Genomic DNA, 27253 nt, shown 5'->3' on the forward strand with positions numbered 1-27253 from the left:
TAGACGAAAACGGGTTTAGAGTGACTCGAGGGTGCGGCAGAAAGTCGTGCTTCTTTCTTAAGACTGCTCAGATCTAGTATTTGGTCAGTGACTAAATATAATGACCAATTAATATTAATGACCAAATAAATGTGTTTTATTCACTGACACTGGATTTACATTTTGATACATGCAGATCAAATGTGGAGACAGGCAAAGTGTAAACTTTACCATTACCATAGGCTTTAAGTTCACTCAGTTGTTTACATTTTTGCTTGATTATCGTGACTTCTTTGCATAATGCAAATATTAATAAAATGCTTGAAAATATTAAAAGACTGCACATTTCTATGAAGGGCAAAATACCCAAGTTGTCCAGTGTGGATGTTCAAAAAAACGTGTAATTTCTTTAATGTTGATTTGTGAAACTTCTATTTTGCAGCATGTTTATTTTGTGTCATCAAGCAGGAAACCCCATACATCACTAAATCCATTTCCTAAGATAAAATATAAAAAAATATCCCAACAAGCACATCCTTCTGCTATCAGGTGGCCTTCTCCAAACATTAAAAAAGCCCACATCAATGAGTGGTCTGTGTGTAGCCTTAACTACGCACATATTCACATCAAACCTGCGCCGGTCCAGACCAAGGAGAGCGTCCCTTAGGCCATCTTAGCCAGTCCTTCTCAACTGTGCTTTAAAAGACGGGCCGCGCTACAGTAACGCTGCAGTTGGCCCTGATTGATGATTGAGTAACCCGAGATCATAGATGTGCTTGGGGAAGACTTGGGCTTGCGCGGAGCAGTGCATACATCAGCCCTTTAGGACCGCACTTACATACATCATGCAGGGAGAGCCAGTGAAGTTAGCGCCGGGACTGTGTCGAGCACTTAAGGCGAGGCTTTTTACATCGAACAGTCAACTAAAAATGATTACAGGGATTACTTTGTGGCTTTTAAAAATCAAGGGGGGGGGGGTTTATCGCGACAGCTGAGGTGTGAGGCAACGTGTTAACATTAATAGATGATTCGCGCGTTAACTTCTGTTGATATCTTTTGAGGGAGACAACCACAAAAGCTAAATAAATAAAAGTTCACGCCGACTCTCCGCGCTTCTCTTTTTTCGGCACCCTTGGGTTCACGCAGACCCGTCCAAAGCATTATATCCAGGCATCCATGCGTGCACAGAGGGCCTCTTTCAGCACCTATCTGAGATGGAGCGGCGGCCGCTTCCCCCTTCTTCAGCAGCTCAAGGGCGCAGCCTATCTACCAAGTGGGAGAATGCATGAGTGGCTTTCAGCTTCAAATGACAAGGAAGCACAAAGTCTGGATCTTAACACATTTACATGGACTTAAAAGTATCGGAACAAAGTGAGGTTTGAGAATTAACAACGCCGTAATGACACAGGTTTTGTCCGTTTATTTAGGTTGGAATTGAAGGCCTAACCTATCGTGTGTTAAACTTTACAATTCAGTTCGTATTTAAAGGAGATTTGATGCCATTTCAAAATTACATCATATTATCCTCACATCCGTAAACAGGAAATCTAAAAGTAAAATGTGCGGCAGTTTTGTTTACTCTCCGGTGATTTAAATAGAAAAAAAATAAAAAATACAAAGTCAGCATGTTGTTAGTGTCCTCTCCTAAAGCGTCGCACATGTGCAGGCTGGAGCAGGGACACACAGTGCGCTCCTAAGGTTACCCCCCAGGACAAAAGCCTTTACCGTCCCACTGACTGGCAGATGGGGCGACCAGCTGACATCGCGGCCCGGGCCCGTTTCATGTTCGGCGGGTGGGTGTCTGACGGGCACGGGACGGACCAGAGAGCCAGCTCCTTTGACAGGGAAAAAGGGGGCTGGGTTGCTCCTCTGGGTCGGACATCGTGGAAAAAAGGGGGACAGACGGAGATGGCTAATGTGCGCTCGGTGTTTGTTTAAGGATAATTGTGAGTCTCAGGGTGGCGAAGGAGGGTAGAGGGGGGGGGGGCGCGCACATGAAGAAGGGCGCGTTAATAAAGCGCCGATGACCGCGTTTACCCGCCGCATCATATAGTTTACTCAAGGATTTCAGCCAGAAGTGACGAGGGTGGGGGAACAAAAGACAAATGTACTTTTCTACTTTTTTTTTTTTTTTTTTACCCACTTCAGACCGATCCCGAACGAAATGTAAAAGTTTGATATTTATTGTTCGGCGCCGCTGTGCCGTCGCGAGGTCTAGAAACATCTGTGTGACGGCGCGGGAAGTGACACCGCGCGGCACTGAACGCCTCACAACAAAGAGCCAGCGCTTGTATCTTCTGCTCAACACAAGTCATTGTTGTTGTGGGTCGTCTCCTACAAAAACGAGTTAAAACGAAATAAATACTTTTTTTTTTTTTTTTACAGGAATTATTGCAAAAGTAAACATTAAGCTCTTTATAAATGATGTCCTACCCAACAGCACGTGAAGGGCCCGTTTCGGAATATTATTTTGTAATATAACATTTCTGACTCATCTTATCACGTAACATTTCAATAACAATAATAAAAAATGTGGTGTTCGTCGCCGTTGTAAAATTTTAATTTACACAGAATTATTACAGGTATTATTTCAAATTTATTAAATGAAATAACGTTAAGCGTGTGAAATCATTTTGTACTTTATATATTTTTTCAATCATGTTTAATATGCTATTTTTAAACCCATTCAAAGTCAGTTAATTATGACATAAGGCCGAAATATATATATTTGATACCAATATCGTGCAGTTTATAATGTTCATTCATTTTGTTGTCAATTGAATTAAATAAAAAAATATAGCATTGAAGTCCACGGATTCTACATCGGATTTCTGCGACTTTGAGAATTTCTTACTTTGTTTCTGCCACACATCCGTCACTTTGTCATGTGCCGTGTTATTCTCATCAATGCTAATATTCCAGTTATAGATCCTCGGGTGACAGGGTGGCACACTTAATGACAGTCCCGTCGTTTTTTTTTTTTTTTTTTTTTCCTGTGTCATTTCCGTTTATAATATTTCAGACGGGAATGTGCCGTTTCCGTTAATAATATTTCAGACGGGGATGTGTTGAAAGCGGCCGTGGGGGCTCCGAGTCCTCGCTTTTGTCTCCCGTTTCCTTGGGTTTTTGCTTTAACCCTGCACCTCTCTTCACTGCTGTTGTCTCAGCTTCTCCCTCGTCCCTCCTCCTTCGCTCGCTCTGTGTCAGCCAGAGGTCAGCGCTACACTTTTTTTTTCTGAAAGGCAGGGGCTGTCTTTTTTACTTATTGTAGCCTAAAAATAGAATGTGATTTAAAAAAAGGTTGGCGTCTTTAAAGATATAGCAGTGGCGCCGTGCTATCAGCGTGGAGCCGTTTCTTCAATAGATAAGGATTAGATCATATCAATAATTGAATAAGGCTTGATTGAGAATATAGATCAATATCCCAACTCAGACAAATGACTTCATTTTCAAGGTTCTTTCCGCGCCGCACTGTGCAAAGTTAAAAGCAGCAGTAATTTCTATTAAACTGTTCTGATCATGAGCATGCAGACAAAGTAAAAATTAATGATTGCTGCATTTGGAGTTGGTTTTTATAATTATTTATCAGCCTAAAAAAAATATTTCTTCACTACTGACAACACGTAAAAGGACAGGATCCCTGCAGAATTGTCAAGGCGCATCAGTCTTGTGTAAATGCAGCTGGCTGAAATATAAAATTCTGGATAAACTTAAAGAAAACGTTAAGATAGTTTCATAATTAAAACTATCATGCTTCCTAATTTTAGCAGTTGAGCTGCTGATCACTGGCTCGATCGTTGCTTCCAAGAGTCTCATTAGGCTGACAGCCTTGTTGAAGCTAATAAGTGACTAGAGGTTTAATTATTAGATTTTCATTATTTTATTAGTGTTAGATGCTACTTTTGAAGAACTAATGGTTGGATCCAAGGTGGCTAGCTGCAGTTAGCGGATCTGGCTGCAGCGTCATTATTCAATCAGGAGCTTGATGAAGCTCACTCCAGCAGAATTAAAGGCCACTTCACGTTTAGTTTGGACGCTTGTCTGAAACACCTGTCGGTAAACACAGACGCGCAGTGGAGTGTTGGTTAGCGCTGTTCGCGAGGCCGTGCGCTAGCGCCTCATTGTGTACGTAAGGCTTTTGTCTGGCGAGCCCAAACGCCGATTGCACCTTAGCGACCGCAGTTCAAGCGTAAACAGTGTTTTCATAGACTCGAATATAGACTGTTGCCAGTGGACCCCTAAATCCCCGGACCAGCTGAGTCCTAGGGAGTCAAAGATAATGGCGATTTATTGCGGCGCGAGCTTTTCTCATTGCCCCTCTGCCCCCCGTTCCAATCGCCCCCCCCCCCCCCCCCCCTTCCCCCTCCTCAAACAGATTAAAATTAAGCCGTAAACATGTGAGGATGGAATTAACACATTTAGCGAGTCTCCTCTTCCCACATCCCATTTTCGCTCCTGAGCGCTGATCCCTGCTGCCGAACGCGGGTGCAATTTTAATGACTGTCGCTGTTTTTGAAGTCCACATGAAAAAAGCGTTGGCGCCGTTTGTGGCGGCGCTAGATACGGCTAGGCCACGGCCGGCCGTGATTGGGGGGAACCGCGGCGCCGACTCGGACTCCAGGCTCTTCGATAGGATCGGTGTCATTTTCCTCTCCACGATAAGACGCCTTGCTGACAAGGTCCGATTAGCAGAGAAAAAATCATTATTGCTACGCCTTTCATCCACCAGGGGTTTACTGATAAACAGCTCACCCACGGCTACATTTTCTGAGAGCTAGCCGCTAAGCTGAAGCATATATATTTGGAAAATGTAGTTTCAAGCTAAATTTCGGTTGCTTTTAATAATGGATTTCTTTTTAGACAAAACTGGAAAAACATACTCAACTTAAAATGTATGTAAAAAGAACTGTATCTTTGGAGTAGAAACTCAAGCTGTGAAATATTTAAGTCCAAGCTCGCTGCTCCATTAATCAAACAATTATCAAATAAGTCCATATTCTTTTTGAAGACAATAAAACATTACTGATTGTATCAGCCTACAAAAAAGTCATTTATTATGCCATACCTCGGGAGATTCGACTTTAGCAAACTGTCCTTTTAAATAAAGAAATGAAAAAGACATCCTTGAAATATTCAAGCTACATGTAGAACAGAGAGCATAAACTAGAATGAGACGCTCCACTGCATAACTTAAAAGAATCACATTAGAGTACTGTACCAGAATATACAAATACAACTAAATTTGTTCAAAAGTAGATCTGCACAATTTGGTTTAAAGGTCACAAACTGAAAAGGTGAGAACGTGTCAAAAACTACAAATTTGCACTAGACTATTTTATTAATCAAAGCACCGCTGGCACAAGCTGAACAGGCTCTAGACTTGTGCTCAGTATTTGCTCATAGATTTTGGAGCCCAGTGCCACTGTGACTGTGTGTGGCAGTGAATGGACACAGGGAGCTGGAGGGGGACAGAGAGAGGCTCGGGACAAACAGGCGCAGTCTTACTGGGCCACTCCAGCACCCATGGACTCACAGCACGCCTCAAACACACTGCTCGCTTCAAAAGGCCATGAACATCCTTGTGTTTACAAATACATATTTATCTGAGCATTTAGCTTTGTATTCTTAGCGTCCTCGAGACCTAAATCTGCTGAAGCCTCAGCACTCAAGATCAAGATTTAATTTATTGTCATTTCAATGCACACATAAAAAAAAAGATGTTTCACAGAAGCCACAGTCTGTTAAAACTCCTCTGCCTGGTTCCTGATTTACACAAACCAATGTAAAACAAAGTGACGAAAACACAATAGTTCCATTTGCACAGGTCGCCTCCACTGCCTATAACTGCAGGGCACTGCACTGAGCCACAAAGGGCTGTTTGTTGGGGCTTCAATGGTATCTCACTAAATAAAGAAGGATCTGAAAGTCCTCCGGATCATGACATCAGTAAGTGGCACGTCTAACTGACTCGCTCTGCTTATCTCCATCTTAATAAAGTTTGTAGCCCGCGGCGCACTTCTCTACCTGCGTGTTGTAAACTTGGGGCTGAGCATTGGCCCCTGGGGGCCAGGTCCAGACCCTCTCTGCTTATCTAAACAGGACTGAAATAAATCCCTAATGAGCTGTGTTCATTCTCCAGATTGATAGCAGTTTTGTAAACAGGAGCTGAGTTGTCTCAGCCTGTCGCTTTTAAAGCCACAGCAGAGTGGTCTCGTCTCTGCAGCGATTATACAGCGATTATAAAATATCATTTAGCATTTATAATCTTTACTATTATTTACTTATGACATCGTCATCAATTGCAAAAGATAATAGATGTTAAAATGTGTTTGTGCTTAGTACCAAGTTAAAACATGCAAATATGAGTGAATAACATAAAAATATTGGTATAAAATAAAAACAACTCGTGGTAAATAATTGAACTTTTTCAGCGGCAGAGAGGAGCACTAAAATATCTCTGCTCTTTGATTTGACATCAGTCCCACTGCACTCTGGCCCATGTAAATGGCCCGACTGTAGTTTCTTTAAATTGCCTAAGTGTGTCCCTCCCTCTCTAACGGGGCAAGCCCGAGCCGCTGCTTGTTGCTCTGCCGAGGCTTTTAAGTCCCTGCTCCTCACTAATGAACTTCTATACTTTATTTATGAGACAAACAGAGCTGTGTGCTTCTCGAGGGGTGCATGTGGTAAATAGCTCAGCGTGTCCTAAGAGTCTCCTCTCCATCCCTCTGAGAGCCCTCACTGCTTTTGGCAAGCCTTTGTTTTATGCTAAATACACATGAGACACTGAGAATGGTAGAAGAAAATGCTCAATCTGATAAATGCTACTGTGTGAAGATTCCTCTTTTCTAAGAACTGGCAGCCCTCTTTCTTTCCTTCAACGTGACCTAGAAGCATCTGGCTTTTTCTGTTCCTGGTCATTAAGGGAGATATTGTCACTGGGCAGAGCACAGTCTCAACGCCATTTCTTTGTTCTGAATCGGACTCTTTGAAATAAAATGTCTTTTTGTTCTACTTCCTCCATTGGTCAATTACAGTTCTTCAGGGCTACAGTGTCATTTTGGATCGAGAATGCAACTTTGAATTAGCACAAAAATAAACTGTTCTCTGTGAGAAGAAATACAAAAAAGTACAGCTTAGAAGTTCTGGCGAGAATTGTGGTGAGAAAAGTGTTCATGGTTTTTGACCAGGCAGCGTGTGATTGGTGAAACGCTTAACACTCCAATTATTGGTGTTCACCGTCTGCACATGCAACCTCTGTGTGAGGAAAGCTTTGTGTAGCCGAGGCCATTTTAATAAACGTGATGCATCCTTCTCACCGTTATGCCATTAGTTCAAGGGAAAATTGTTTCTTTGATTAACTCAAGATAACAAACAAACCCTGTTTTTAAGAGATCAAGAAGTTTGGAAATGCAGGGCCAAATCCAAAGTGGCTCAAACATTCTTAATAAAAACTAAATTCTGAAAAATAGCATGTAATAAAAGAGAATGACTCACCAAAAAAAAAATGACTATGAAAAACCATTAAGACATTCAAAATGCCAGCAGAATATTGCTACCCTTGAGCAATTTCATTAAGAATGTACTAAAATAAACTACTGCAGGTACGAAAATCTAAATAAAAGATGCATATCCAACCAAGGTCAGTTGATTCAAACTAAAAAGTAAAGCAAAACAACTGGACTCAACTGGACCTGGTTTTGTCAAGGTCAGGGCTGGTTCAGCGTGGCGACTTTCACGGCCGTTAGCTCCGATACTCATCCTTCTGGTGGTCATTTCTTCCCCGCCCTTCCCTGTGTTTCGCTGCGCTGTGATATTCCCCGTGACCCTCGCGCCGTGGCGTTTCAGTCTGTGCATCTGAGCGGAGGGCTGGAGTGGACAGCGGGCCAAAAGACGAGGTCAAGGATTAAACACGTCAGGCCAAGTCTTCCCCCCCCGCCATCCCTCCGTCCGTCCCGCCACCGCGACCCACAGCTGGTGTCGCCCCGAGCCGGGTGTGTGGCACCGAGGCCGCAGATAGACGAGCATTGTTCTGAGCCGCGGGGCCAAGGAGACGGCCAGCGGTGACACGAGGTCAAAGGTGACGCAGTGGAGTAAGGCTGACAGACCCAGACGGTATAGTCTTATAAGTTATGGCTCTGCTTCTATCCGCCATGGCGCTCGAGAATGTGATATCACAATTTCAGATGGAGGAAAGGGGCCTATATACTGTAATCATATCTACCCATTGGCCTTAATCTTTGGACTTTATGGCTTTGTTTCCTGTGGATAGGCCAGATAACAATCGTAAACAATGTCAATACCTCTCCATATTCAACCAAACAATTCAGACCTGTCCTCCATCTGAATATGTAACAATTAGATTTGCTACAATGCCACGTGAACGCAACCTATTCTACCCAGAAAAACAGACAGAGCTGTTTAATAATCCACGGCTGTCGCGGAATCTCAGCCCCATCCTCGAATCAACATTTTTGAGCAGAGAATGCAGATTGTATTTATGAATTTGCGAGTCACAGGGAAGAAAAACATCAAAAGCGCGTGGTCCGCATCGCGAACCTTCCTTGACTTGAATTATTAAATCCGTTGATGTCGCGTGTGCCAGCCACCCGGCGATTATAGTGTAAATTGACTAACTTTTTTCAAAACTACAGCGGAAAGCCACAGAAAAAGGCGGTTGATACTTGAAGAATGAGCTTTGATACATCTCTGAGGAATACTCCGCGCCTCAATAATGTGGGGAGTGTCAGGAAGGAAGACAGGAAGCAGAAATGTGCTAACTGGTTACATCTATTTAAGATCCCAATGAGTTTTCTCTTTTGCTATTTTAAGATGAAAAAAAAGGAAAAGAAAAGAAAAAAAAACAACCTTGATGAGGATGAAAAGACGCTTCTGCATTTTTAGCTTTATTTAGAAAGTGTTTTTATTTTCTTCTCCTGCACGGCTGAATTAAGAACTTCTAGAAGAACGCTGACGTTGTTTATTTTCACAGCCCCCCCTGACTGGTGTAAAAAAAAAAAAAAAAAGGGAAGAAATTTTATCCAACACACACACACACCTGTCCTAATGCATGATTTTTTTTATTTATTTATTTTTTTTTTCACCCGATCTGTCGCCGGTACACTTCTCTCTACCCTATACTGGTTTACCTTTGATGTGCTCCCGAAAATGTCATCAACCGTCAAGGAAAAGATTTTTTTTTTTTTCCCCGCTTTTTCGACCCGCCCTTCTTGCAACACCCCGCAAACATATCCACCCACCAACGCATACGAGCGAGACAATTTGCTGTCGCTCACTCATCCTTGCCACTATCTTACGAGCGAGCCCACCTCGTCTCCTTCCACCTCCCACCCCCCCATCCCCGCAACTCAATCCCAAGCCTAAATACGTACCCGTTTCCACTGCTATCTGGTAGCCGGCCTCCAGTCTTCGCGATGACCTTTCCAGCCTCTCTGTGTTGTCCAACAGATGCGCTCTCTGCAACAAATGGGGGGAGAAAAAAAAAGAAAAAGAGGAAAGCCATGAAGCCAAAGAAACAAGCACAAAAATAATTGATTGAGAAGGGACTGGGAGCCGTTTCAAAGAGACACATCAACACTGTCACCTAAACAGACAGAGCACATCCACAACATAATACAGCCAGGTTGGCAATAACCTTCATGGATGACAATGTGTTATATGCTGATGGAATATCAAGCGGCTGCATGTTGTGGGACGACAATGGAAAAAGGTGCCGTCTCCTCATCTTGGACATGAAACATACGCATAAGTCTTTGAGGTCTGCCGCCGAGTTGTTTTGTTTACAACACAACATTTAGCCGCACGAACGGGGCGAAAAAAAAAAAAAAAAAAAAAAAGTTGTGGATGAAAAGTGGGAAAAAAAAATGTTATTTGGTTGGGTTCAGTCAAAAATACCTGGCGATGCGATGGTGTCCAATTGGAAGCAACTAAATTAGCATCAGCAAAAGCAACTCGCAAGCCAGTGAGTCAACAGCAAGCTAAAAGAGATGGAGTTAGATGCATTTATGGTAAGGGATTGTTGCGGGGCACAGATAAATGATTATGGTTACATGAAAATGAAATGACAATACTTAAGTTTAGTAAACGACAAAGTGAAAAGCAGGGAGTGCTTTTCATTTCTCAAAACACAGGTTGTGGGCAAGATGACAAAAAAAAACAAATAAAATGTCAGACCAAAGATTACAGCAAGGACGCTGCTTTATTTGTCATTGTTCAACCGTTCAACAAAATAGTGTTCAGGTGATAGTCCTGAGCCGCTGCGACTGAGCCGCGCCACCACTGTGGGTCAACCTGACCAGCATGTTTTTGGTGGTAGGGGAAACCGTTGCACCCAGAGGAATCCAGGCTGGCTGCATTAAGTCTCCTCTGATCCTCTGAAACAGAGGTGGTGTCCTGCACTGGTCAGCTCCTCCTTCCGCTTCCTCCTGCGTAGCTCCCTCCACTCCACAACAGTCTTTTATCATCTTCTCCACGTTTGTCCCTTTCTTCTGTTTCCTGTGGCTCCTCTTTTGACTTCTCCACTGTGCTGCAGGTGTGGGGTGTCTTGGTGCCTCTTCAGTGTTTCAGAAGAAGAAATGTGTTGGTCTCAAATGTCTTTAGCTCATAAGCTAGCTGTTTGTTTACTTATCACAAGCCGCTTTTTTCAGGACCATTATGGACTCTCTGCGGTGAAAAAAATCCACTGAACCTAACAAAAAATAGATGTACTATTTGGTAATAAAGCACTAAATTGGTCTATTCCAGCCACCAATAACACAATTTAATCATTTTGGAAAGTTCATAATTAAAGAAATGGCATCTCTACATTCTAACTCTAACATTACAAACACTATATGCATCTTTAAAGAAAAAAGCTAGATGTATAAGATGTATTCAATTGGTTTTAATTGGTTGCTGTAAAGAGGTTTGCCCTTCGTGAACTGGAAGATGTGTTGTTGACTGTGCAGAGAATAGCCGATAATATTTCTATTGTATGTGTACTTGATCCGCATCAGTGGACCAAACAGTAATCCATGATGCATGAGTACTGCAGTCCCTCTTGCCTCTCTCACAGCTATCAACAATTGACAAGGCTGCCCCGTGAAAGCCGCCGATTCAGACAGCACATCAAGAAAAAGATGTGTTTCATTAATAATTAAGAAGGCAATTTGATCATTTTTTCAAAGTAGATGTTTGTGACTATCAAGGTGTAAAGTCGGGCTTTAATATCAGGTGTACGAACTTCAGCAGCGAGGGGTTCCTGTGATACCTGAAGAGCAGAGGTTTCTCTATTGCTTAAGTATTCATGGTGGACATCTGAGGTGCGAGAAGGTCTGATGTGCTGACTGATGGCCTTGACTTTCACCATGGGGCTCTCAAACATCATAAATTATGGTTTGTTTTGTGTTGTTCAAGCGCCGCGTCCCCTCGCTCGCAATTTAATGAGAGTTTTTTTGTTTGTCAGTTTGTTTTTATTTTCTGACTCCCCATTTTATAGTTAATACCTGATCCAGAGCTGCACTCAACTGCTCCGATGGTGAGACCCAACGTTATCATTCATTTATTTTTCTTCAGACAGAATTACGCTGTTATCTCTTCCTACCTGAGAGCATGTGCAGAGGCCGTGCTTATTTTCCCCAGTAGTTTGGGCTGCAATATATCGGCAAATTATTGTCATCGCAATATTAGGTGACACGATATCGAATTTGTAGAGGCCAAAATATCGCTAAATCACTAAGGTCTCCATCTGACTAACACATTATTTTGCTAACACAGCCATCATTAAAATTTTACGTAACTTTAAAGTGATAGTCTGCAAGTTTCAATGTTTTACCAATGTAATGGATTGACCGCCTGGGTCTGAAATTTGATGTAACTAAAGGAAAAACTTTTTTTTTTTAAGTCCCTCCCTTTGCAGAATCCCAGGGCTGTCACTTTGACCAATGAGACGAGCTCTCCTGTGAAGCCACCTGTCAGGTCCAATCAGGAGAGAAGGGTTTATTTTTGAAAGTTTGTTCTCGCTCAGCTGCTTTTGTAAAGTAGGAGTGGCTTTCTGGTCCAATCAGGAGCAGGGGGGGGACATGATTGTCTAGTTTCAAATTTCATTCTCATGCTCTCCTCACTTTTGCACTTTTTATTTTTTTTTTATTCATTTTTTTTATTTTATCTTATTTATTTCAAAATAGGGAGAAAAAAAGCAATGAAAACAAATAAGCGACGAAAAAATGCAAATAAAATTTTGGAAAAAAACAACAAACACACATATACAAATAAAACCACCAGAAAAAAAGTGTCAAACCCAGACAAAAAAAAGAATATACGAAAAATACTTTCAAATGAAGCATAATGCTAACATGTAGGCTGTAAACTCCAGTCGAGAAGCTTTTAGATTTGGGTAGAACTGAACTGGAGAAAATGTGCTTGTTAAAGTGGGGGTTAAGAGGTTAAAACTAAATAAAAAGTCCCCAGAAAGATGAAATCTTAAGACGTCTACAGCCAGTTCCCAGCCCTGAGTGTCCACATTATCGTGGTCTGCTGCTGAGACCAAGTTCATCCAAACTGCAAAACTTCCTTGATCAAAACGACGCAGCCTTCAGAAAAGAGCCACATAAACAGATATAGACATGATGACGGTGATGTTTACTTGAATGCTGTTGGTTTTGATGGCCTCTCTAATATTAAGAAGCCGGTCTGATGTAACACGGATTTGACACTCAAAAACAAGCCAGTGAATGACAGGCTGCCTCTCTGACACCAGTTTAGACTCATCGCGTGAACGGAGGGGACAGGGGGAAAAAGATTTGGTTCGGCTGTCAAAATACGCAGCAGCTAATCACTCTGAGGAAATGAAAAACATGGTGGGGAGAATGAGGAGGAAAAAAAAAAAAGTCAATGACACACTTTTCAAAGTTTGACAATGAGAGGGATGGGAAAAGAGCGGGGTGGAGATACTCTGCCTCTGAACTCTTTCCTTGGCGCTGCTTCTTGTCGGCGCCCGCTGACAGATGTCATTTAAAATTGCAGAGATACTTTTTAATAGTTAAAGGGAGGGCAGGCGGAGGATGGAGGGATAGGGGAGAGCGCTGGGACACATGGCTAGTAAAATGGGCCTTTGGTCGAAGGAGAGAGATGGGGTGGGGGTGAGCGGACCCTAAGTGTTGAGGGAGTTTTGCTGAGACATGGCTGATTGCGAGACGCTTCAAGAACTGGAGGAACAGTAAATGTGGCTGTTGAAGGGTTCTTTTTAATGTTGGGCATACTGTGTCTGTCCGATTCTATAAATTGAATAGTGGTGAGAATTTACACCCATATGAAAAGGCTAATTTTACAACATGCAAAGTACTGGCTAAGAGTTCAGAAACTAAGAAGTCTGTTCAAGGGAAGCATGACAATGACATCAGTTCGCTCACAGCCTGATTTTTGGTGGATAGAGAAGAGGAAGAAGACAAAGCATTAGAAAGTCTTTGGTGAGCCTTATTGTGGAGTTTTGGTTTACAGTGGCAGTGACAATAGTGTGTTGTGGAGAAAATGGCTGGTCTATAATGAGGCCCTATAGAGGAGCAGTAGGGGACACATTGATGCCATGCTTTAGCGAACGCACCTCGACCATGGCGGCAGTTCCTGTGCGCCTGAGAGCACGAGGCAAAAGGCAGCCAGGGATACTGACAGAGTACGTACTCCGTGGCTTCTTCAAAGAACCCCAGTGATTAGTATGTTATCATTACCATTCGAAACGTGATTTTCCTATTCCCTCTTGGCAAAGGTGACACGTCTCGGGGAGACGGCCGGCAGACTCGCTCGCAATGGAAAGCCACTTCAAACACTTTCTGCTCCTGAATTTCTCTTTCTCTCTCACTGTCTTCTTTGGGGCTAAGGGGGAGGGAGGCTGCGGGTGGCTTTGTGAGTTGGGGCTGGGGGGGGATAGTGATGATGGTGTGTGTACAATCATTAGAATAATCTTCAGTTTGACGATGACAAAAGCAGAAGCAAAGGGTTGCAGTTCAGCCCATAAGAATGCAGTAATAGCTCAGAGATGGCCCTGATAAGGAAGCCATGCTGCCATGATGCATCAAAAATAATGAAAAGAAACACAGAGATCCTATCTAAACATCTTGGCTGCAGAAACAGTAGTCATATTCCATGTGCAGATTTCTACAGACTTCATCTACAGGGAGCCACCAGTCAACACCATGTGATCATGTGATCCACTAAGACCAAACCGTCTTTGTCAGCAGTTTTCAGGCAAATATCAAGTGTGTGCCAACTCCCACTGTGGCTCTAAACTGCACATCAAGGCTTGACCCGAGTGGGTTTGCTCTCACCATTGTCAAATCCTTAAGAGGAACTGAACTGCAACCTGTTTAAGCACAGACTTGTACTTAAAAGAGCAGGTGGGAGGATGAGAATATCGTCAAAATCATATATAATTGTCACTTGGCGCCTTCTAGCAAAACATTTAGTATAGTGTATGTTAAATACGCTGCGCCTGAGTGCACTGGAGCACCCACCACTACTTCTGCCGATGAATGTCTGCCTTTTCATCTGACACCTACATTTTGAACAAAGACCTTCTTAAGAAACAGGAAAATGGTGTTTTTTTGTTGTGCTTTTTCGCGTCAAGAAACAGTCTTCAGTTGTAAGTTATTAACAGGGAGCCCCAGAACAATGCAGCTGTAGCTCAAAAGAAATCTCTCCCCTCTTACTCTTTTTTTTGTTTCTTCTCCGCTCTCCTGCCTTTTTTCAATATCAAACACGGGCGGTTACGATCACCATTTTCCAAAGTTCAGATGATTTCCTTATTATTTCAATAAGGGTGGGGGAGAGTCAAACTGAATAATGATGACAGCTGTGATTCCGACTGACTGTGTGATCTTCTGTGCCGTTTGTTTGGGACTTGTAAGACTAGGAATTACAAGTGTCAAACAGCTGTGAATATGGGTGCTAAATATTTAAACATGTTTTGCAGCCGAAGAAAAAGAAGTATAGTTTTTTTAAAAGGCGATGCTTAAGTGTGTATAAGCTGTGCCTGCCTTTGATTCGGAGACGGGGTGAGCAAGACAGTGGTGGAGGAAGAGCGTTGGCGAAAAGGGCGCCAGATCGAGCCCGATTATGCGCAGCGGGCCAATCCGGAACGGGCTGACAGGTGAGGAAACGCCAAAAGTCTGCTGACCCTCAGGCTAGGAGGAAATACTTGTGATGAGGAGAGGAACAAGGGGAGACAAAAGTAGCGTTAAATAAAAGAAAAACGTGGCAACAACCGCGGCTGGGCTCGGGCAGCCTCTGCATTATGAAGAGGCTCCAATGGAGGAGCTTTGGTGGAGATTGGATTATTGAACTTTAGAAGAAACTTGCAGCGAGAAAGATTAGTATAGACAAACTGGTCAACTTGCAGGATTGACATAGCTACAAGATAACATGATCAAACGTAAAAACTAAGAAAAAAATTGATTTCTTCAGATGGTGCTCAGGGTCATCTACTCTGCACCTTTGGACTTCATTCATTTTAATTACAGCAGATTTCACTGATTTGTTTTATGAGTTTTCTGGTTTAATTTAGGACGATCTTATACAAGTTTCAGACCCAAGTAAGTCCCAATTTGATCTTGATCTTTAGTCCTTGGGTTACTTAGAAAGTAGTCCTGTCAATCGATTAATTTGTTAAATCAGATTAATCACGATTAATTGTGGTTAATTTTTCTCAAATATTTATGCTCATTATCAATACTTGGCCAACATAAAACGTTAAAGCATTTACTCACATTTCTTTAACCAAGTATTCACAGCTTCATAATTCATAATGGGAAAAGCCCAACAGATTATAACGGGGCTCTCCAACCAGCAGCTCTCGATCACTCAAGGTTTCAACATTTCAACACGTGGTTCATAAGTCACATTTTAAATACATTTTCTTTTGGTGCAGAACATTTAACAGAATCTGCAAACTTTTAGGTATATTAAGTAGAGTATAAGGACAAACGTAAAGTAATTTTCATTGATATAGCATAATTAGACAAGCCTCTTTGATGCATTAGTAGCTCTCTGTCGTTTTTGTTACATAAAAGTATCGCATCATGTACAATATGTGGTTAATACAAGTGCTTTGTCTTTCAGGTAATGTGTGATATGGGTGTGCATTGGCTCATGATGCGATTAATTCATGATTAATGCACTAAATAATCATTAGCTAATAAAAAGCAGTGAAGAGCGACTTGCTGTTTGTACCTTGTAGTGTTTGAAAGGAACAGGCCACCATTTTTACATACCGAGATATGTTCTTACCTGAGCTTAGACGAGTTGATACATACCTGTCTGGCCTTTAATCAAGTGCGTTTTCTCCAGTTCATTTTTACCCAAATCTAAAAGCTTAAAGCCTATATGCCTCATTTTAAAGCTGAGCCCTCCAAAACTCATCTGAACGGATAATTTTGCTTGCGTTGTTGCTGCATTGTCCTCACTTTTATGATATTTTTTTCATTGTTTTTGTTGCACTTTTGTGACATTTTGTGTTGCATATTTGTCACTTGTTCATAGATTTTTTGTTGCGTTGTTATTCATGTGTTGGGTTCCGTATATCATTTGATTGGTAATTATTTAAGGCCATGATATCACTTAAAAATGTCCCCTTCAAACCAAGTAAACAAGGCTGAGGAGAAGCAAGTTTATACCCAACGTACCATACTTGAATTTGTTAATTATAAAGTTAAAAAAAAGGCGAGAAGAAGCGAAATAAGTGAAGATGGGTTATGGAACGTAACTGGTACAGACAATGCAATTATGATGAATGCAAAAGAAAATGAAGACCTGATGAGGAAAAGTAAAACAACTCATTTGGCCCCATTCAAAAGCATAAAGAGAGTGTAAAAAGTGCTTCACTGAATTCATTATCTTTGGCTTGGCCTTTTTAGCTGTTCAATCGCACATGCAAAAAAAAAAAAAAGAACATGTCCAAATGAGCTGATTTTAATTTTCTGCGGGAAGCAAGAGGGCAAATGGAAATTTCAGTGGGAAGCGTGATTTAAATAGTCAGAGCAGAGAAGCACTTACCTCCTCACGCAACTTTATCAACTGCATCGGGAGAGCAAGAAGGCAAACGGGAGAAAGACAGAGAGAGTGAAAGGAGAGATAAAAAGCGGGAGATGGCAGCATGTGTGGCTGGGTAAAGAATTAACCTTGACGATTTGCGCGCTCGCAATGTTTAGCGTTTGGAAAATCACAAGGCAAACACATTAAACAACGCTAAAGAGGCGGCTCAGGTTTGGTTTGTTTTTGAACAAACAAAGATCAAGTCCTGGCGCTGTCACATTAAACGCCGAGCGGGAATGGATCGCTCGGCTCGCGCTATCAACTAACATTATCAAGGACGTCACATCACACGGCTGATATAGCAAAGACAAAACATGGCACGTTATTACACTATGTTCCAAGCCGTTTTTGTAGATATGGCGGGAAAGCAGGCGAGAACACATGCCCTTAGGAGCTGCGATCAACGCGGAGCTGCTTCTGCTGTTTACAAAAGTCAGATACAGTCAATACTTAGGCTCTCCCCATAAAGGTACATTATGAGGAGTTACGTCAGGCCGCTGCTATACATACTATATAGCATGGCTTATTACTGGGACAGCCACAGAGCATGAAAAATGAATCTTAGCATCGGCTATACATGTTTGATGAAAGGGAATTCATATGTTCAGTGGAGGTAAATAAAGAATGCCATTTCTATTCCCTGGCCCTGGAAAAAGCGCGCATCTGCGATAATGAAGCGGCGAGTTTAAGAGGCCCGTAATCCCATTCGCCATTAATTATGACTACAACAATTAGAAAGGTTATTTCAGCGGTCTCCTCTTAAGTGCGGGCTGGGGGACGAGGGAGGACAATGCAATGCAATACGTTTGACAGGGAAAGGGTGGACCTTTGTAAAACAATATTTACCTCAGCTCTTTAAGCAGTAATGCCAGACACATTGTCCCAGCTTCATATTCAGAATAATAATGAAATAGTGTATAAATAATGGATTTCTTTACAATTAGAGCCTATATTAGAGATACAGATATGTGTTTAAAGTGAAGAGGATTGCATAAGGAAGTCACAAAGGAAGTGTAATTGACAAAGGAGAATGTATTGGCTTTATGTTATTAAAAAAACCCTCAAAAACTCAAAAGAATGTATGTCCCACTGAACGATTCTCAGCTGTAACACCAGCTCTTCTCTAACAATAGAACATTATTTCTCTGGAGCAAAACACTTCCAATATGTGTAGCACAAACAAATACAGTTGCACATTTCTTTTAAAGAGCCTTTACCCTTGAAAATGTTGGCACTAACAAGATGCACTTAGCAGTGGAAACTTTACCAACTTAAGCAACAACTGCCCCACTAAGGCGCCTTTAATGAAGAGGCCAAAGTTTAAAGCGACGCTGCGGTGGATGTGATTTACTGGGGGGCTCGAGCCGAGGACACTGGGACCCCAACGCTGCATCAGTCAATGGTCACCAAACAAAACATGTTGGTCCTCATTTGTGCTGCCCCACTGATCCAGAGTGGATTTGTTAAAACTATATGACGGGCTGTCCCGGCTTCATTTTTCCTGAGCATCTGGTCTTTAGTTTGTCCACTTTAGGCTCCCTTACCTCAAGAGAGACACGAATGGGGACCGAACTAAACGTTATAATTACTCGGGTATGGGCTCCTTGTGTTTTTCTCATGCCAGTATTCAGAATTGCACTGCAGCATTTTTTTTTTCCTCCTGTTATGATAATCAGCTTTTTTTTTTCTTTCCCCCCCCCCCCCCCCAAACAAAAGATTTTTTTTTTTTTTTTTTTTTATCCAATACGGAATTCGATACAAGTGGTAATCTGCTTCCTTTGTAGGCTGCGAAATCTGGTCGGTGCTGGCTCAAACCGGCGCAATCTCTCGTGGCCAAGCCTTCTGCCGCTGTGACTGAAATCGAAACTATTCCGTAAAAGTGTTGGTGTGCTCAAAAATAAATTATAAAAAAAAAAAAGAAAGAAATAAAGAAATAGTGCATTTTTGCCGCTTTGTGTGTGGCATCTTGTGCGTGTGTTGCATGTCGAGGAAACAGAAAGGAGGGGAGGGGGGGGAATGTGCAACGGTAGACCAGCACATTATAAAAAAAAAAAAAAAAAAAATAGTGATAGAGCCAATTCAGTCTCTGTCCGCATACAGATAACGAATAAATGCCCGACTCCATTAAATCGTCCTTTAGCCATTATCGCGGGGCCAACACCGCATTTTCAGAACTTATGACGCTCCCCTATTTACTTAACTGGAAATCCTTGCCATGTAACCAGCCGATTTGTGACTGGTAATGATCGGCGCGGCCGGGCCTATATGAAATGATCCTGACCCCTTTCAGATCGTCAGGAATTAAATTGACCGCCTTAACCCCCCCCCCTACCGGCGCCGCTCCTATCGCCTCCGCCGTCTCGTTAGATAACAATAAAATAAAAAAAAATAAAAAAGTGAAGTTGCAGGTACTCCACTCACAGCAAGACGGCCGCGAGGGTTTGTGAGCACCGGAGGGGAAATTAACACGAATATGAAGCACCTGAGGGAAAGGCACAGCACTTTAAAAAATACATAATGATACAAATATTACAGATCAAATCAATAATCACCTATTGATTGTTATAGGCGTACAATTAAATAGACTGTGCTGTAAAAGGGATTTCATTCACAAAAATTCGAACTCAGTTTATCACGCTTGATATTTTATTGCTCCATTTATTTTATGAACTAATTGTTAAAGTTATTGTTAATTATAATGTGCTGTATTTTGCACTTAATTTATTTATTTAAATATTTATTTACATTTTAGACAATTATCAATTATCTTAACATTGGTTTAGAAATAAATAATCGTGGTGTAAAATGTAATGTTTGTGAATAATTGATTGTAAATAATTATTCCAAATATTAAGCAGCTTATAATTGTTTTTCAAAGTCTGGGCCTACACTGACAAAATTGCAGCCATTTCTATATGTAAAATGGCAACCTAACATTTTTATTTATATATATATAGAATATAGGAAAACACAGTTCTGTTTGATAACTTTCCCTTTGAACAATTAACTTCGAAGATGAAGCTGTGTCGCGTGTTCCTTTAAAAACACTGCATTAATATTTAATGAAAGTGCAGTACATTTTAAACTGGGAGCGAGGGCTCTTTTCTGGAGACGTTTGATGGAAGCCGTCAGCGTCGCGGCCGTGACATTTCTGACAGACCGTCTTCCTCTCGCTGTTGTGAAAAGGAAAAAAAAATAAAAAAAATAAAACGTCACCGTCACTTTTGTGTCTCGTTAATTTGTGGGGAATATGCAAATCCGCCGCGCATCTTTGGCCCGCGATACATATGTTTCCAAGAATGCGCGGCGCAAGGGTCAGCATTGAAATGGTAATGTTTGGGTTTTTTTCTTTTTTTTTTTTTTTAAAAGGGAGAAAACCTGACAACTTTATTTAGCTCGGCTTCAAATCATCAACATCAACAAAACGCGTTGGGTCCAAATGTGCTAAGATAAGTCTCGGAATACGCTTAGTTTTTTTCTTTCTTTACAAATGCTAAGTATTTATTTTATTTGTGGAGGCTTTGAGACGCTCTTCCCCTACAACCTCCACAGGCTGACGGGCCGTTTTAAAGACAATATATAATTAGTTGAAAGGTAGAGACGGCAGGAGCAGCACCGGTTGTAGCCACACATTTGTTTTGTTGTTTCATATTCTTATCATCCAAACTACACGTAGCACACTTTAAACAATTAAAACGTCAAAATATATTCCCTCAACATGTATGTTTTATGAGGTCTGACTTGAGTGACTCTTTTGTGCGCATCACTCGGAGCATTTTCCCAATAAGCTTTATGAAATTAAAAAGTATTTTAGTGGAGTGATCTAATTACCCCGAACAATATTCCGGGTGCCGTCGTTGTCATTCATCGTTAACGCGCGGCTTATTCGTTTTGAGTGGCCTGCATTGTGCCGTGTGCCACCCTCGGAGTGTAAAAGAAAAAACCAGGCGAACCAGATTTAGCTCCGCGCCTGTGTTGCTCGGCCCGGGACGGGTGGGATCAGAGCGGGCGGCGGGAGCGCGGTGTCAGGGGGTAGCCCCGCGCCCGGCCCGACTGTGCCATTGTGTCGCCTTGTGTGCGTGCGGCTCAAAAAAATCTCACAATGTGTTTTCTCTTTCTTTTTTTTTAGGGGGGGGGGGGGGGGGGTTTGGACGGAGAAGCCGGTGCTGAAGTGAGCTTTGCATTAAACAGTGTTGCTTCTGCATGACTTGGTGACAATGCGGCAGGTTTTCGGGCCTTTTTTTTATTTTATTTTGGGGACGGTGAGACTGTGGGTTTCAGTCAGGGGCGTGGGAGGAGGAGGAGGGTGGGGTGGGGGCGTTCGGGTCTGGTCAGCCACCCACATTGGCTTTCCCCTTGATTAGCAGTCTTACCTGATTCTCAGAGGAGCCTGCGTCTTCCCCGAGGAGCTCGTTGCGCACTTCGTCACTATAGGCGATGCGTGACCTTTTCTGCAATGGGGAGAGAAGAAAAAAAGAGAGAGAAAGAGACACAAAAATGAGCAAAAAGGAGAGGAAAAAGCAAGTGGGGGAATATGGTTTATACTATAGAGCTGACACCAAAAAAAAAAGACACAGTCGACATTTCTTAAGCACGGGAGCCCCCTAATGGAACTCGGTGACAAACTTGGAAGTCATGCGCTCCAGCAGCTAGTCTGGTTATACACAAGTCAGACAATATAAGCACTACGACTTCTTCTTCTTCTTCTTCTTCTCGGTTTTCGGGTGCCATGCCTTTGCTATCCAGGGAGAGGTGATCCCGCAGACACTACACCTAGTGCGCACTCGTGCCGAGGGGAAAGAGGAGGAGAAGTGGCAACCCTCCTGGCCCACTTAAACAAATACAAGTGGAGGGATAAAACGGTTGATCCTAGGCGGCGGTGGTGGTGGTGGTGGTGGTGGAAGCGGCAGTGTGTGGGACAGGGGCGAGGAAGAGAAAAGGGGCGCCCGGGTATAGGAGAGGAGATGTATTATGAGGAAGTATCACTTGTCAGGGCTAAATTTTTTCTAGGGGGCCTGTCGCTAGCTGTCATCCCGGAGCAGTGGCAGCCCGTTGTGTGATAGCGCCGATGCTAGGGACCCGAGACAAGGAATTATTCATCAACCAGTGGCGGCCCATCGGATTCGGGTTGCCTTGCTTGCGACACACACACACACACATATACACACATGCGCTCAAATAACAGGGAGTGCCATGTCCAAAAAGACTTCCAAGACTTTGCCACCTCCGATTGTTGGGAGGGTTGAACTGAATCGTACGCCTTGTTTACAGATGCCCCAGCCCCACAGAAAAACAGGCTCTTGGCAAGCCCTCTAAACTAAAGCACACATCACCGCTAGCGCACAAAAAAAAAAGGGAAAAAAAACTGTTTACTAAGCCGCGCTACACTTTCTCCTCCCTTGCCTTGACAGGGGGCTTTCGAAGGTGGGCTCAAATCAAAGACCTACACCCACCTACCGGCAAGCGCAATGAAAATATCATTTCTCACAATCGGGGGAAAATTTCTATATTTGTGTAGTCCTCCACTCCAAATAATAAAGTGAAAGCAAACACCAATTACCTGCTGGTGCTTCCCTCAAGTACAATCTTTCTATTATCAGCAAGTTTGAAGTCAGGGGCTTGATGCTCGCAGACCGAAAAGAGTCTGTGAAATCTTGACTGGAATAAACGCAGGAGCCAATCGCGAGGCGGGTTTTTTTTTTTTTTTTTGTTGTACGTGCAGGTAAATGTGTGAGGCATGCCGGTGGGACGAGATGGCTGATGTGATTTGGGGCGTTATTGTGGAGAACGAAGAGGATCTCTGGAGTAATTACAGACGAGACTGAGAGAGGCTGATTGACCGGGGCCACACCAACCGCGTTAGATAAAGACTGGGCACAACAATACTCGACCGCGGGGACTGGAGCGGTCCGCGGGGCGCTCGCTATGAAGCCACACAGAAGAGCTGGGGGAAAAAAAACATCACTGTTGTAAAACACACTTTCTTAGACAATACGAGCTTTCTTCACTGTTGATAGTTTCTGGAATGTTTCGAAATTCTTCACCGTTTACCCCATTTTGGGATTTTACCACTCATTTATTTATTCAACTAACTTAACTCAAAATGAATTAAAAAAAACAATTAAAAAAACTGTTTAAAAAATGTGTGACCTCATGACCTCATGAAGACGTTTGTTGGGATTAAAACGAGTCTTTATAGTTTTCTGATCTTTACATGATGACCTGCACTGCTAATACTGACTAACATTTTTTGTTATAGTCTGTTTACTTCATTATTTACTATGTATACTTTTGTCCCCACAAAGTCCTTGGTAGTCGTTGTATATAAGATACCACTATTTTACTATTTCATTGTTTTTTGTTTATTTTTCTCACATTTTCTGCCCTTTTGCACACCCTGAGTGTTACTAAGAGCTGAATGTAAATTTCTCCATTGTGAGATCAATAAAGGCTACATTATCTTATGATTTTACATTTTACATTTCTAAAACTACAATATTAAGTTGTCCTTTGCATGTTTTTGCATGCACATGGACTTTGAAACAGAACAATATTTTTGTTACCCCAGTAATGATACAGTCTCGATCAAAAGTTTAAGACCAGCAGAGAAATTGTAAAATTTACATTTTTACAATTTACATTTTGCATGGTAACCAAGGTTTCAAGTAGAACTTCCATATGCTACAACAAGAAAGTGAGACAAAATATTTTTTTTTTGCTACGTTTGTTGGGATTAAAACAAGTCAACTACAATATCAAGTTGTCCATTGCATGTTTTGTGGTTTTGCCTTAAGTTTTTGCTATTTAATATGTTCTGGTATCATTACATTTCAATGGGAAAACTTGTGTTATCTACAATTTTCATGATAAATTGTTTTCATAATGTCAATTTAATGTATTGCATTGCGACAGCTAAACAATAATAGCAAACATTCAATAAAATGGCATTACTTGATGTAAAAAATAAAAAAAAGGCATAAGTTATTCTCAATGTGTTGAGAGCATTATGACATGATTATGTTCTCGTCTTTTCTCCCAGACACATGTACAGTCAAATGAGGCGACGGCAGTAAACTTGTACACCAGGCGCATCCCTGTTGCTGGAGAACACCCACAGATCCCATTTAAGTGGGTTTCATCCTAAAGACTGAGGTGCGACTTGGGGGAACGTCGGTGGCAGTAATTGAGGCAAGGAGCGGAGACGGTGATGGGAGCGTGACTTTAAACTGTTTCGTGCAGCTCGTGGTTTGTTCTAAATAGCTGTTTGTCGCAGATGCACTTCCTGTTTTAAGGGGAAATGGAGGGGGGGGAGTAAGGGAGTGATTGAAATGAAGTGCTGCTGTACTTACTGTAGTTCCCACTGGAAAACAACAGCTTTGGTAATCATTAGTACCTTCCCACTTGATGTGCCACAGCAGCTGTATTGACTGGTGACAAAGTGACAGGTTTTTGATAATAAAGTTTGGTGGAATACTGTCAGCGACACATGGATTAGTGTTGAGGTCAGGAGTGCAGCCAGGCACTTCTGTTCTATACTGTAATCCTACACATAATTAGAAGATCTGTAAAGAAACCATACAAGAGCACTGCATCTTAAAACTGACTCCACTAATCAGCTCCTAATCTAAAAACGAAGGAGCACTTCCAAAGATACCTTATTGCTCACACAGAGAGAAAAGTCTTTTTTTAATCCTTTTGAGGTCTGTCTTTTGTCACTGTTTTAATCTTGGGTGAGAATTGGCTTCTATTCCCGGAAGCACACAAGAAAAAGTACAAAGGTACATCTTAACTTTATGCAAAGTGGCCCTCCTTTTAAAAGTCGGCGTGTCCCGTCAAATGCGTCAATAGAGGTGCGGGCGTCCTGTCACAAACACACGCTTTTTTTTTTTTTTTGCCTCCGCTGACATGGCGCGCAGACACACACAAGAAGAGCCGTCAAAATGTAATTACGTATGCATGCATAACAATTCATATCAGATATGCTAATGAGCTCAGCATAATCCTCTGAGAAGGAAATGATATTTATTTAATTATAAGAAATATAGGAATCTTTTTGGTGCAAGTCTTTCAAGTGCAGGGGCTTCTGGGAATAATGTCCAAATAAACTCCCCGCTGACAAATCAAATATTGGTTTAGAAGCTGTTGACGATTTACAAACAGCTATAAAAAAAAAAAAAAAAGAAAAAAATCCATTTCTAATCATTACAATTGCGTCCACATTTCAGTGCCATTTAAACTCCCCTCCTCGCTTTTTGCCCGGTGCGACGAGTGACACGGAGGACGAATAATTGTGGCGCCTGGAAAGCTGAAAAATGTAAACAGTTCATTAGACGGGGGAATAAAAGGCGTAAAAATACCCAGGGGCAGAGTGTAATGAGGGCCCTGAAGTCTCCTCTTTCCGAAGCGCTGCCTTGTTCCTCCTGAGCACACCACTGGAGGCAGCGGCACCAGCAGTAATTACCAATGTGCCTTTACAATACTGCCTTTCCACTGCCAGCAACAACCACCGACGACGTCTCCAAATATAGACCTAATAACACTCATGTCCAAACATTGTTCTCATATACGGATCCGCAATAAGTGCCCAAGTGTCGTATGTAAACAGCTTAAACTATTTATACTTGGGCCAAAACGGTGCTGGAACCTCCTTACACCCACTGCTACACAAGTCATAATGCACTATTGAGGAAGTCAATGGTGTTGGATTGTGTTATTCTAGGCAGGGCATAGGATTATTAGCTACAGAAACAATTTGTGCCTTTTCGCAGAAACAAAAACACTATTACAATCACTGACTAATCATTACAGGTTGGCAGTTTGTTTTAACTGCAATTGAAAAATCGGAAAACTTGCGATTTACAGTCACAAAAGCAGCAATTATAATGCCCTCTCCACCGGGTCGGTCTTCTGTAAGAACTAAAGACCTCTTCTAACTCTTCCAAAAAGGATGGGATTGTTTGTAGTAGTTTAGAAGTTCATATTTCACTTTTCGCGAACGTTAATGCTTCTGGATTAGAGATGGGACGATAAACCATAATAATCGCAATAAAAAATGCGGCAATTAATCGATCGCCACATTTTTTGATTATCGTGATTATCGTGCTAGAAGATAATCGCTAAATCCATCAGACAACCCGTGCCAGTAACTTTACAGGGAGTGGGTATGTCTCCATGGAGATGTGACTAAAGTCAGCAGTATTTAAGATTTCAGTAGGTTAGTTCCTCATCCAAATCCTTTCTTTGATAACCCGCTGCAGAAACAGCATTTTCTTTGTGGAGTCACATGTTTTGTATTGATGACAACAGTATAGTCCAAAATGTTACACAGTGTGCCTTTAAATACTTACTTTATGTCTCACTCAACATGACAGCAGGCAATGAAGAGGAATATTTAATAATGGCCCAATCCCCATCGTTTCTGCAGTTTCAGAGATCTTTTAAACCATATATCGTGATAATATCGTTAATCGCAATTATTTCAAATTTCATTATCGTCCCATCAATATTCTGGATAGGCCTGCCACGAAAATTACTATATCTTCAGTACATCTATTTACATTTTTCCTTGTTTTTAATACTATTTTTGTAATACTGTAATTAGGACTGAAAGATATATCGTCATCGTATTGATATCGAGATATGAACATTCAAAATATTAAAATCGAAAAAGATATTAGATCAAAGATATTAACAATATAGATTTTCATCAATAAAACTGCACTCTTTTGTATCATGATTATATTTTTCTGAAAAATGCTTAGTTTTCACCTAACCCATAGTTATATCTTCTCATATCGATATCGAGATATCTGGCATGAATATCGAGATATGAAATTTTGTCCATATTGTTCAGCCCTAATTGTAATACAATTTCATCGGAGCAAATTGTGATTCATTAAGTGTCACGTCAGTAATGTGGTTTATCCCCATATTTTCCAGCCTAGTTATATCAATCATCAAATTTTGTAATCATGGGCGGCTGACGGATGTGTTTAAAATGCATGATCTGGATAGTAAATAAAACGTGCTAATCTAATTGAAATAGCAATCCTTGTCAGTGCAATTGCAATTATACTTTTCCCATTATAGTACAGGTATAATGAGCACAAATAATAAAAGTGCTGAATATATGTTGCAAATGAATGGCCTACAAAGAATAAACCGAGATCTGAGAAACTTCTGAGAAACCTGTAGA

General features: G+C 41.7%; 2 protein-coding genes across 5 annotated transcripts in view; both read right to left on the reverse strand.

Annotated features, from left to right (window-relative positions):
- The window catches only part of vti1a (vesicle transport through interaction with t-SNAREs 1A), a 105182-nt gene that overhangs the window by 63988 nt on the left and 13941 nt on the right, over positions 1 to 27253 (reverse strand). For 2 of the 4 annotated variants that reach the window (XM_079577881.1, XM_079577883.1), the window contains exons 4-6: positions 21432 to 21509; positions 17020 to 17040; positions 9369 to 9453 (exon numbers count right to left, since the gene is read on the reverse strand). In XM_079577881.1, coding sequence (XP_079434007.1) covers positions 9369 to 9453; positions 17020 to 17040; positions 21432 to 21509 — 184 coding nt within the window. The remainder of the gene's footprint in view (positions 1 to 9368; positions 9454 to 17019; positions 17041 to 21431; positions 21510 to 27253) is intronic. The other 2 variants (XM_079577882.1, XM_079577884.1) reach the window with 1 other exon arrangement.
- Positions 9309 to 27253, reverse strand: part of c1ql1l (complement component 1, q subcomponent-like 1-like) — an 80841-nt gene continuing 62896 nt past the window's right edge. The window contains exon 3 of the mRNA XM_079577880.1: positions 9309 to 9320. The gene's annotated coding sequence lies outside the window, so the exon portion shown is untranslated. The remainder of the gene's footprint in view (positions 9321 to 27253) is intronic.

Source organism: Gobius niger, assembly GCF_951799975.1.
Source record: "Gobius niger genome assembly, chromosome: 19".
Classification (NCBI taxonomy): domain Eukaryota; kingdom Metazoa; phylum Chordata; class Actinopteri; order Gobiiformes; family Gobiidae; genus Gobius; species Gobius niger.